The 13,172-nt window shown below is 40.2% G+C and overlaps 1 protein-coding gene across 2 annotated transcripts in view; it reads left to right on the forward strand.

The window, feature by feature from the left end:
* WAC (WW domain containing adaptor with coiled-coil) overlaps positions 1-13,172 on the forward strand; it is a 101,341-nt gene that overhangs the window by 28,839 nt on the left and 59,330 nt on the right. For both annotated transcript variants that reach the window (XM_059729115.1, XM_059729116.1), the window contains one exon: positions 12,152-12,258. In XM_059729115.1, coding sequence (XP_059585098.1) covers positions 12,152-12,258 — 107 coding nt within the window. The remainder of the gene's footprint in view (positions 1-12,151; positions 12,259-13,172) is intronic.

The following is a 13,172-nucleotide window of genomic DNA, read 5'->3' on the forward strand; positions in this document are numbered from 1 at the left end:
CAGTCGATCTGTTGGTCACATTTCTTATTTGTACGTTGTAACAATTGATACAGTTGATTTGATTTTTTTTTTTTCTTCTGTAGTTACTGAAAGCAAGAGGTAACAAATAAATTAGGACATGTAGCTTCTTAAACTGTCAGTCATAAGTGGTTTTATATTGTCTTTTTTCCCTACAGAGAGAGTATTGTTAGGGTTAGAAGCTGGAGAGTTAATAATAACCCTCTTCTGCATTGAAGTCTTTTACCTGTGATGCTCTCATCAGTAAAGTTGATTATAATGGCATGTTTCTAGTTAATTTTTCTTATAGTGGGCAACTCAGAGGTGTTCATGTTGGAGTGAGTTACTAGCATTGGATGCCATCTGTTATCCTGAATATGAAAGAGACTTGGTGAACAAAAATACTTGATGAAAATTTAGAAAGTAGTAGTGAGAATTTCTCTCCAGACATCATTATTCCTCTCAAATTTCACACTAGATATAGTAGTATTATTTAATTTGGGAATTTTAAAACTATATTTGTTTTAAAATTATAATAAAGCACAATTTTATGAATTCTGTAAACTTGTTGGGACTTGCAAGTAAATCCCACCAAAAAGAAAGTTCATAATTCAATTAGCATGGCAGTGTACTATGTCTCTTCCTTAGATATATTTATTTTCTTTCTGAAATGTCTCAACTACAGTTGTTAAACTTTTTTCCTTATTTCTGAAATTAAGAATTTCACATGTAAATTTTGTATGCCTTTACAAATAGCATTAAAAGTAGTAGTATGACTTACTAGATTACTTTTTGTTTTAGGAGAAGAGAGATCCAGCATTTCTAAAATAGTGGAGTTCTTTAAGCAAAGAACAGGGAGAAAAGGATTTTTTTGCTTTGTATTAGTAAAAATAAATGTTTAATGGTAACATAATATAATTCTGTATCCTACCTAAAATAACAACTAACGCCTTTTTTAGATTTGAATCCTTAGACAAATATCACACTACATAAGGAGTTAGCTGAAATACGAAATGCATTTTGTAGCTCTTAATAAGCATTTGTGACTCATGCAATATTAATTAGTAGTTGATTAGAGCTTGCACTTAACACTGTCAGTCAAGACTGTTGTGTTGATTTCAGAAGACCCCCCAAGAGGTAGAAATTTGATACCAGTGACATAGTTTGAATTCCAAGAGATACAACACAACTTGTGCTGATTCTGTAGGAGAAACATCTTTATATTTTCTTTTCTTTATCAGGAAAGTTTTTTAACTTGTGTAAAAGCTGTAGATTTTAGAATTAATCTAGCTTTTCTGTCTGCTCCTGCATGTGAGTGGAATCATGATTACATACGAGAAATGGAAACATTAATTTTTTCCTCTAGAAGTGTGTTATGGAATTCACCTAGTAATTAATCTTTTCTTTCTTTCTTTTTTAATTTAAAATATTACTTGGGTAATTGAAAAGCAAATTTATTTCAGTTCTCCCTCTGAAGTCTTACTGTAGCTTTCTTGAAAGTTGAGTTTCTTTTTGTTTAGAAGAAAGCTTTTAGAATTGAAGTAGCCCAGTATTTTAAAGTGCTGTTTTACACACTTGAATGTTTATAGGCATTCTTTTCTGTATTATTGAGAACCATGTTGTTTCTGGATACAAGACTAGTTTTAATACCTACTTTAGTCTTAAACCTGGCATTGTTTAAAGCTTCTAATTAGTTTAGTTCAAGTTGTGGCACAAAAGAGATCTGCAGAGCTTCCAGAAGACTTACAGTGATTGTCATTCTTTGATTGTGTTCCGCATTATAGCTAGTTACCCAAATATAAGATGACTTTGAATTCAAGGGGTGAGATTTTATACATGGAAAATTATAAAGAGATATTTATAAGTTGTAAAGAGAGATTTATAATTTTCCAGGTGTAGAACACTGGAGGGTCATCTTAAATTTATCTGCCCTACTGCTGCGGTGAGAAAGCAGTGGTGGGAGGTGTAGGTGGCCTGACCCTACACTTGCCCTTCCCACACTCCTTGCCTCCCTTCTCCTGCTGCCTGCTCCTCCTCCTACCACTTACTTTGTGTGGTGACTGGCTCTGGCTCCTCTGCACAGTCCCCCTGGTGCTCCTTCTCATTCTCCCCCACCGTGTGCCCCCTCTCCTGCCATGGGAGCTGCGCCCAGGGGAGTTGTAGCTCTGGCTTTAACTAGTCTCAGGCTAATGGTTGAATCCAAGAGAAGCCCCCTCCCCCTGTTGAATATGGGGGGACGATGGGACAGGGACAGGACAGCTCATCTTGTTTTTGAGTAAATATGGTATTCAAGTGGTGATCAAACTAAATTAGCTCTTTCACGCTTAATTGTAGAAGCAAAACTCTTGTAAAATCGTGGGTCTTGGTGTGTATCCTTGTATCATTAGGCTCCCTCCACCTTCTGAGCCTCAGTAAATTGAAGATTAATACTTGGATTAGGAGTAAACATTTTTTCACTTGTTATATGTAATATGTCCAAACAAATGTTTCACACTTATAATTTTCATGAACAGAAACTAATTATTGGGGGTGATCATCTTACATTTGTCCCCTCTAGCTACTGTGGCAAGGAAAGCAGTGGCAGGGTGCCAGACCTTTGCCCCTCCCTTCTGTGACTTCACTGACTTTCTGGCATTCCTCTGCCGTGGGGCCTGTTGCCACCTGTGTCTGGGCCTGTCCCCCATGCTTGTGCATGCTTTCTCACCCCCTCCCCCTTGACCCTTGTGCCTGACCCCTGCTTCTTGCAGTTCTGGTCCAGGGCACTCAGCAGTAGGGCTTGATCAGGGCTGGAGGGATTTGAGCCAGAGCAGAGATAAGGAAGGGAGGGCCTCCTGTGGGGAAGGCAGGCTGCATAATCTCCCCCATGCTTCCTTGGCCACAAATTCCCCTTCCCCACCAAGCCAGCCATCCCAGCCCAAGGCAGCAACTCAGCTCTGACTGGAGCCCTGAGCCTTGGCTGAAACTGGAGCTGAGCCACCCTCCTGCCTCAGGCTAGTACTTGAATGCAGCTACAGATGTATTTCAGTCCTCAGTCTTTCTCCAGATTTTTATTGGGGAAAGGGCAAAACTTTCAGGGGCTCATTTAGAAGGGATCCAACAGTCCAAGTAGATTCAGTGCAATATGTGTATTGAAACTCATTGTTCCCTATCTAATGATCTCTTCACTACAGTGGATCAAGTAGAACAGAATAGAAAGAGGGACAGAGAGGTTTTCTATGGTGGTGCCTACACCTGCTCTGCTAGTGGTGTCAGCTGCCGGCAGTCCTAATATAGAAGGAAAATAACATGGAATTATTCTCTTAAATATAAGTTAAAAGACATCTAGTTTAGTGTTTCAGAAAATGAGACCCAGCACTGAAATACAAAGTTTATGTAAAAGGCGGTAGGAAAGACCATAACGACTACATTAAGTTTTTTTTAGGAACAAAAATCTTGTTGGTGTTCACAATAAGGGGGGTGAAAAAGAGGGGAGAAAAATAAGACATTACTTGCACCCAAGAGCAAGCCTGAGGACGTAACAGGACTTTAACTTACTCCTAATAATTCTGTATTTGACTATCCATCTGTACTTCCTTGTCTTGCTTAAATCTTACAGATGAGATGGAATGTGGAGCAGATCTATTGTACCATGTGGTTTTGCATTTCCTATATGGTTTTGATCTATTCTTCTTTGCCTTTTGAATGTTTCTTTAGAAAGTTGGATGTAGGAACTACATATATAATTTATTTTTTCAAAATTTTGAGGCACTGTAAGTGTGACTATTCATATGTAAGTAAATATAGCATTTTAGGTGGGGTTTTTTGTTTTGTTTTTTTTTTCCCCTATGGTTACTGTGAGATTCTTTCCAGTGAGGGTGAAATAATATCTTCTGGTGATTTATAGTCAGTGCTTAAAATAAACTTTTAAACATTGCATGAATCAGCATTATTAAAATGACTAATTTATTACCTTGCTTTACACAGTTAGTAAACATTTTACTCTGCTTGGCTATTTCTAAAGCCAACATAATTTTAGTTTTAAAATACAGGCAAGTCTGTGTATGATTATATGTTGTCACTGGTGTTATTTTAACAAACTCACCTTTGCTGGCGGCTTTCGTGGCACAGGCACAGGAGAGGCTTGCTTTCTCCTAAAACAGTTAATAATGTTTTGGAGCGTGTGTGTCTGTGACTCTTAAGGATTTAATAGTCCATTGAAAATAGAGCTGTTCACAACTCGGAAATTTTTTGTTTGACTGTAGGGCAGAGGGTAATGTTACAGTGCAGACTTTCAGTATTAGGTAAGATTATAAGATATTTTATTGTAATTAAACTACAAAGATGCTTTGTGCTTTTATAATTTAATTTTAAGAATTGAAGAGAAGTCCGACAGGCTCAGGCTCCAGATCCATCTACTCCAGTATACTGTATATCAGAGGTTTTCAACCTTTTTTTTTAACAAGTGTGCCCCTTCTGTCTCAGTTTCAGCTCATGTACCCCTTTATATTTTTCCTTGTTTTTAAGGGGGGGTGCAGATTGAGGCCCCCCAAGGTGAGGGAGGGAGTGGGGCTGGGTCAGGGGCAGGCACTGCACAGCCAGGGTGGAGTGCAGGATGGAGCTGCAAGTGGCTTGTGCAGGGGGGTCTCCCACTGCTGCATGCACCCTGGGAGGGCATGGGGGGGCAGGCTGCTACTGTGGGTTGGGTCTGGGGCTGCTCTGGGCTGCGCTCGGGGCAGGTGGTGGCTCGGGGGGGGGGGGGCTATAGGAGGGTCTGTAGCCACTCCAGAATTTGCCATAGCGCCTCCCCCCCCCCCCCCCGTGTGGCTCAGTCTTGTGTCCCACCCTAGCTGGGCAGCCCCTGCCCCAGGCTTACTTCCTACCCCACTGCTGGGGCCCCGATCTGCCCCTTCCCTGACAACAGACTTACAAGCTGGACCCTGCTGCTCTCCACACTGCTGGGCTGCGCTCCTGGCCACATGCGTGCTGCACTGCGGCTGCACTTCTGCTCTTCTGGGGGAACTATTTTACTAGAACTTTAAACTTTTTTTGGCATGGGGTTGAAGGAACTAGCGAGGAAAGATGGTGAGGTTGACATTCCTACCTGCAGATAAATGAATAGACATAGCATATGCATTAGGCTATATGTACTTGAGGTTTTGCCTTGGTTGGTTGTGTTTTGTTGTTCAGTTTTTTTGTTCAAACTCAGAGTAATTAATAGAAAGCCCTGTTAACTTTTAAAGTATTTTTTCTTTGATTTTGAATTTATTGATCATCCTTGAACCTGTATAAAACAAAGACATTAAATGTAGTAAATCATGATTTAATTTAAATTAAACGAACATTTTAGTAACTTACAGAGGAAGTAACTTTGAATAATTTAATCATAGATTCATAGATGTTAGGGCTGGAAGGGACCTCAATAGATCATTGAATCCGACCCGCTGCATAGACAGCAAAGAGTGCTGGGTTCAGATGACCCCAGCCAGATGCCTACCTAACCTCCTCTTGAAGACCCCCAGGGTAGGGGAGAACACTACCTCCCTTGGGAGCCCGTTTCAGATTTTGGCCGCTCTAACTGTGAAGTAGTTCTTCCTAATGTCCAGTCTAAATCTGCTCTCTGCTAGGTTATGGCCATTATTTCTTGTGACCCCCAGGGGCGCTTTGGTGAGTAGAGCCTCACCAATTCCCTTCTGTGCCCCCATGATGAATTTATAGGCAGCCACAAGGTCGCCTCTCAACCTTTTCTTGCAGAGGCTGAAGAGGTCCAGGTGCCCTAGTCTCTCTTCGTAGGGCCTGGCCTATAAGCCCTTAACCATACGAGTGGCCCTTCTCCAGGTTATCCACATCCCTCTTGAAGTGTGGCGCCCAAAACTGGATGCAGTATTCCAACTGCGGTCTGACCAGTGCCCAGTAGAGGGGAAGTATCACCTCCTTGGTTCTGTTTGTCATGCATCTGCTGATGTATGATAAAGTGCCGTTAGCTTTGCTGATTTCTTCGTCACACTGATGACTCATGTTCATCTTGGAGTTCTCTAGGACTCGGATCCCTTTCTGCTTCCGTGCTACAGAGCAGGTCATTTCCTAGGCAGTAGGTGTGCTGGACATTTTTCCTCCGCAGGTGCAGCACTTTGCATTTCTCCTTGTTAAATTGCATTCTGTTGTTTTCGGCCCATTTGTCCAACCTGTCCAGGTCTGCCTGTAGTTGTTCCCTGCCCTCTGGTGTGTCCACTTCTCCCCACATTTTGTATCATCTGCAAGCTTGGACAGAGTACACTTCACTCCCTCGTCCAAGTCACTGATGAAGACATTGAAGAGTATTGGTCCAAGGACCGAGCCCTGCGGGACCCCACTGCCCACACCCTTCCAGGTCGATACCGTCCCATCCACCACGACTCTCTGGGTGCAACCCTCCAGCCATTTCGCCACCCACTGGACTGTGTAATCATCCAAGTCACAGCCTCTTAACTTGTTCACCAGTATGGTGTGGGATACCGTATCGAAGGCCTTCCTGAAGTCTAAGTAAACAATGTCTGCCCCTGTTCCTGCATCCAGGTGTTTTGTAACCTTGTCATAAAGAGACTAGATTAGTCAGGCATGTGTGGTACACGTTAAATTCCTCTTTTTGATGTTGCAGAGATGTGTTTTTAAACCATTGTTTTATGTGCTTTGAGTTAAATTTTTAAGACCTTTCCTTGTACTAAGTATAACTTAGTAGCAGTAGCTAGGGAGTTGAGCCTGCTCATTGTGGGTCACATGCAAAATTTATTTTTGCTTTTCCTCGGTAAGCAGCAGAAATTCCTCTTACTGTATTTTTCACTTATAATACATACTTCAGTTTCCAGCTACTGATTTTTGGAAGAGAGATTGTGTTGTGTACGTAAGAAAAATACATTATTTAACTGAACACCTTCCCCCACCCCTCCAAAAGAACTCTTAACTGGAAAAGTCTTTTGGATATCATTTTAATTTACAGTAAGAATGTTTTGTTACCTAGTGTTCCTATTGTAGCAGTTTAACTATGAATTTCATATTCTAGTGATACTTTTAATCAACATGTGCAAAGAGTAATTTTTTGAGGCTTATATGGGGTGGATGTTTTCATAGACATGTTGAGAAAAGGTTTGAGTTCCTTTTTGAATGAACAGTTCACCTAACCAAAAATGATTAAACTCTGTTCTAACCAGCCAAAGGACCCAGTGTATCTGGAGAAATGTTGAATGTTTTCCTTTAGTTGACAGTAGAAGGCATAGCATTTGAGGTAGGGGAAAGAAGCAGATATTACATAATCTACCATTTGAAAAGTGAAACTGGAAGGCAAGGAAGCTCAGGATTGGTTGTGGGATAGATTTCTATTAATTATTAAGCATTTTAAGAATGTTCAGTTCAATTTTGTAGCTTGAAATGCTGTTAGTTAACAAAAACAAAACAAACAATCCATTTGCTATTTGTGAGCTTGCCTTATCGAAAGACCCTTGTATCTTTCCAGGATGTAGACATTAACCAAAAGGCAGGAATCTTGTACAGTAAAACAAAATGCAAGGAGTAGAAATAGTGTTACATAATCCGCCTGTATTTTGGGATTTCTGCCTTAGGCTGCATACATGCATTCACATGATCTGGGAGAATTCTCCCAGGCCTGTTCTCCTGGTGGAAAACCTCCCTTGGGCCTTGAGCAGATCTTTTAATTTCGAGCCTTTTGAGAGCAGAGAGATTGCAGTGCTGACGCTCCATAGCCAGGGGGCCCTTGTGGATGCATCTTGTCATGTTCCGTAGGCTCCTGCATGTTCCATATGTCTTCCTGCAACACAAGGTGTTGATTTGGCTAGAGAAGCAGAATCTCCTAAGGGAAAGGGAGCAAAGCACCCTGGGATGCTGGTGCATTGTGCTTCTCTCAGAAGAGAACATGTACAGACGTTTGCTCTCCCAGGAGAAAGGCATCTGCTGCAGCCTCCCAGCCCCGGGTGTGCGTGAAGCCCCCAGGGTTAGGCGACCACAGCTGCTGCAGTTTCCCAGATTTTGGAGTGTGTGAAGCCCCCGGGGCTGGGAGATTGAGGCTACTGGGACCCAGCATCTGCAGCTGCCAGGGCTGAGAGTCCCCTCAGTGTCTGTCTGCTGTTCCCCCCGTACTGTTCCCCCCTCCACTCCATTGTGGCTGGGAGCCTGATCAGCTGACAGGGCTCCCAGCTGCAGGGGAGACCCTGCTACATGTGTAGATTAAAGCTGGGGTACCAACCATCTATAAAGTCAATACACATTTTTGAGATCTAACTTTATAGCAGGTTGGACCTTTTTATGTGACAGGTGCTTTGCATGTGTAGCTTGTTCAGTTGATTATGGAATTAACCTGCTAATTGCACAATACTTGTGTGTAGAGGGGGCCTAAATTCTGAAAAGTCACCCTGGGAGAAATATACTGTGGGAATCGTTAAACCAAATTGATAGGGGTATACCACAAGCTCCTATTTGGCCTGGGGTTTTTGGTCTATCTGAGCATGCATGTAGATTTTAGAGCACTTCGAGATTAGTTTATTTTTTTTTTTTTACAGTAGTTCTGTTCAGCCTTAGCTATTAGACATCAGACGCTTCCTTTTCCTTAATTAGAAAGTGCTCAGAAAATTGAGCTTATTAAATACCCACTGTAAATATCATTTGCAAAGCATTGTGTAGCTTTTTGGTGTTGATAAGAATGTAGCACAGGCAGTTAATACTGTTGGACTTTGGGATTTAGTGTTCATGAGTGTTTAAAGACTGCTTTTTCTCAGTATGTGAAAGTATATGAAAAAGTTCTAGTCAATGTTAGTGTGATTTTGCTGAGATGAGGAACTTTGCCTCTGTGTTAAATCAAGAGTGGGAACAAAGCATGTTTTATGTTTTATGTGAACATATCTAGCATAAAATGGGAAGAAAAAATAAGAAAATCAAGTAGAATCTTATAAATAAAATATTTCGGTTTACAGGAAATGAAAAGCCTTAAGACATTTAAAGTGTTTATTGAAGGCAAAAAATAATTTTAGTACATATGAGAACTTTTATGCAATTGTTTGCAAAGAATGCTGTACAAAAGATTTTGTATAATTAGCATACCTCTTGCATTGATTTTTAGAACAGGAATACCATTTGGCAACAAGATATTCTGGGCAATAGAACACTAAATTGCATTTCCTTAAATTGGCAATGCTAGTATGTTTATAAGTGATTTAAGTTCCAGTCTATGGAAAGGGCTTCCATGCTATGTTATGTTGTAAGTGTATTCAGCATGTTAGTAAATTTCAAAGTTATAGCTTTTCTATTAGATTTGTGGAATTCTGGTTTCACCCTGATTTGTAGTTAAACTTGGGTATGATTGAGTTGGTCACTAAGGGTAATGGGCTTGACCTATTAGTAGAGAGTAGTGTTGAGGCAGGCAGGGTTCTTTGGGTAGATGTGATATCTTTTATTAGACCAACGAAATAGTTGGAAAAATTATTTGCAAGCTTTTGGGCACAAACACCCTTCTTCAGACATTGGAAGATTCTGCTACTGTTGTGTTCTCCAAGGTAGAAAAGAAGCTAAAGTGTGTGTGTGTGTGTGTGTGTGTGTGTGTGTGTAAAAGCCTGTGAAAATGCTAATGAGTGGGAGTTTGGAAGACGATGGGTAGAGATGAGACTGGGGGGGAGGGAGGGAAGGAATTGTATGAAGGAATGCAGGTGGTTAGCTTGAGACAGGTTACCTGGTGTGTCAGATGTCAGGCAGGTTGTAGTGTGTCAGAAATCCAGTGTCTATGCCAAATCCATGATTTTTTGTATTCAGTAGATTTATGAAGAAGTTCATAGGCTCATCTACAAAAGATGTTTTGTAAGTTTCCTTTGAGGATTAGAACTGTGAGATTGGAGAGGGTTTGTCTTACGAGAAGTGGGTACCCACAGGTAATTGAATATTTTTGTCTTTGGTGGGTTTTCAGTGTGCATTCATTCTGGTACATACTTGTTGTTTGGTTTCTCCTACATATTTTCCTTCAGGGCATTTGGTACACTGGATGAGATGTATAGCATTTCTAGAGGTGCAGGTGTAAGATCTAGGAATGTTGATGGATCAGTTATGGGATGTAGTTATTGTGGGAGTGGTGGAGATGTGTTGGCAGGTTTGACATGTTTTGTCTTGACATGGGCTGGATCCATTTGGTGTGGTTTGGGTCATAGGAAGTTTGATTCTGGTAATGAGATTGGTGAGGTTCGGTGCTTGTTTAAAGGCTAGGGTGGGCGGTTCTGGAAAGATCTCTTTAAGAATTGAGTCTTCAAGTATGGGTTGCAAAAAGGCAGCTTCTCCACGTTCAGTGTGATAGACTGTGCAGGTCTTCCTTTTTCACTGAATTCCTGATCCTTCACTACCCTTTTGGGAGCTGTAAAGAAGTACTTAGAAATAGTCGTAAGATTTTTTTTTTTTTGCGTGATCATCCCTTTTGCATTTAGTGCCTGGATGACCATTGCTTTTTTTTTTTCTCCATTTGCAGTTGTATGGAAGTGCCTGGATTCCCTTTCCCTCTGCTGTCCTCGCATGTTTTGCTCAGTTCCCTTTTTCCCTGTTTAATGTAGACATTTGCCCCCCAAGGGCTGTTCCTTGTTCCTTTCCAGGTAGCTGATAGTTCATTTTTGCTAGTGATGCCCATGCCTGAGGATAACTTCTGTTTCTACTTCCCTAAAGTACTGTTCATAATGGAGACAGTAGAAGAGACATTAGACTACTTCTGCTGCTTCCAGACTCTTCCAGTTCTTCCCTTCCAGCACTCTTCATTTCAACAGCACATCATCTGGCTTTTCTCTCACTTTGTGTCATTACTGCATAGACAGATCTTTCTTGCCTGTCTTTCAATCCCTGCTTCTGTTGTTATTGTTTAGACTTATTCCAGCCCTGGTCAGAAAGGCTCATGATATTGTCACACCCTTACACTTCATTCTTCAGCTTCCATGTTAATATTTATCCTATCCCTTGGCTCTCAGTCTGCTCACCTTCACTCGGTTCAGCTTTCTAAAATGACCCCCTTAATACAACAGTCACCAAGCAGTCCACATTTTTAACACTCCTTTATTGAAATACTTATATCTGTCAGCTACCTGGTCTCTTCCTACATTACCCATCTGTCCTTTCCTATGCACCTTAGTATCTAGTCTTTCCATATCTTCCTGTTTTATTGGCGTTGATGATATCACTTGATTATTTATTTATTTTTTTCACCCCACCCCAAGCCCTCCCCCTTTTTTTGTGCATCATTTTGGGGGGGGAAATAGGATTAAATAACTGAGAAGCTCAGTCGTCTGCAGTACCTTTACTGTTGTAATCTTTTAGTTATGATGTACAGTTAGAAAAGGACTATTCTTTATTTTCAAATTTTGGACTCAAATTGTAGAGATGGCAAGTAGGAAAACTAAAATTAGTTGTAAACTGAGCAGCAAGATTTTTCCTTCACTTTTAAGTATATTTTTGTATTATATTGCTCCACCAAATACTGATCTTGGCTTTTCCCTTTCTTTATACTTGGCAAAATGATCTAAAATAGCCCTGCTCGATCAAAATAGATGGAAAAATTTAAATTAATTCTAGACTTAAATCAGTTGATATCTCTTGATTTTGTGGTCTACTTAAATTATTGCTGCAATCTGGTTAAAGTCCCTAAATTTAGGCCTTGTTTAGGAACACTGATACAGGAATATTCATATACAGATCTCCTGGCATGGATGTAGCTGTCAGCCAAGTAACACTTTGCTCCTGTGTAGTAAAACAAGCAAAAGTACTATATTGGGGAAAATTTCTCTTTCTCTAGTGACAACTATGTCACGTAAGGATTCTCTCCCTCTCTCTCCTTGATGTAGCTATCCTGGCAAATCTGTAGTCTACACCTGGCCTACATTTGTGCTGGAGAAACCTCAGATATTTGAATTGCATGTTATGTGCAAATTCTCTACTAATAATGTAACCATAAAAGAATATGGGAGAGATTTTTGCCTTGTTTGTAAATGAAAATTGCACAAGTCTTCAAACTTTCACTTGCTCAAAATCTGTAGCAAAGTGTTCCTACTATACCAGCATGAAGGAAGACTGAGATTAAGTATTAGTTTTTTTAAATTAAACACTGATATTTTCAATACAAGTTTGCTTAATTTGCATGAGGTATTTACAGTGACTTTTTCTCTGTTTTTAGGGACCAGTTACTCTCCACAAGAAAATTCACATAACCACAGTGCTCTTCATAGCTCAAATTCACATTCTTCTAATCCTAGCAATAATCCAAGCAAAACTTCAGATGCAGTAAGTATTTTTTATAAGTATTCAAACTTGCCTTATGTAGTTTTATACAAGCATTATTTTCAGTACTTTAGATTAAATCATCAGAGGTGCAGTTTTGCAAATTTTATTGAATTTAGTAGGGCCTGCAAAGTGATCATAATCGTAGATGGAAGAGAGTTACAAATTATTTACATACGTTGCTAGATATGTTTTGGTGTAGCTGATTGTATTTAGAATTTTCAGATTCACTTGCCTTGCAATGTAGACATTTGATAAGTTTGATAAAAAGAAATACTGCTATTGAGAGAGACCTGTTTTTAAATATAGTTTGGGCAGGGATTTTCTCTGTTTCGCTTCCCTAGCATAAAACTGATAATTTCCCAAACCTCTGTTTTTGGCGGGGGGGGGGGTGTTACTAGCAGTAATAGAGCTTCAATCTGACCCTCTTACTGGCTAACTTGAGGAACTTCCTGGTTGCCATGAACATTGTACTTGGCAACTCAGGTCTGCACTAAAACATGTTCTGGCATATAGGAGAAATAAATAAATCCTTCAAATATTAATATTTTCTAAATCTATTGGGGATCTCTAAAATTTTAACAAGCTTAAAGGTTTGAATTTCAAATTGTGATGAGGTTATGAGTATACAGAAGTTTAAGAGCCAGAATTGCTGATATCCTGAAAATGTTCTGGCAGACAGTAATGTTGTTGTGATCTGATGAATACTGTGCCAGATTTACTTATGCTGTAATTTTACCAGTGATGGTGATATAAAAGAAGCTACGTATATTTTTTGAAGCTGCTGTAGTGTAGTATTTCTCTGCTGCAGTATTATACAGGAGGCAAAAGTATTGCACTGCAAAATGGGAAAAGCGTTAAATTTGAGTCCTTTTGTAGGGAGGTTGGTTGTGTTTTGAAGTGCACGTGAATGAAAA

This window comes from Alligator mississippiensis, chromosome 5 (assembly GCF_030867095.1).
Source record: "Alligator mississippiensis isolate rAllMis1 chromosome 5, rAllMis1, whole genome shotgun sequence".
Taxonomy (NCBI): domain Eukaryota; kingdom Metazoa; phylum Chordata; order Crocodylia; family Alligatoridae; genus Alligator; species Alligator mississippiensis.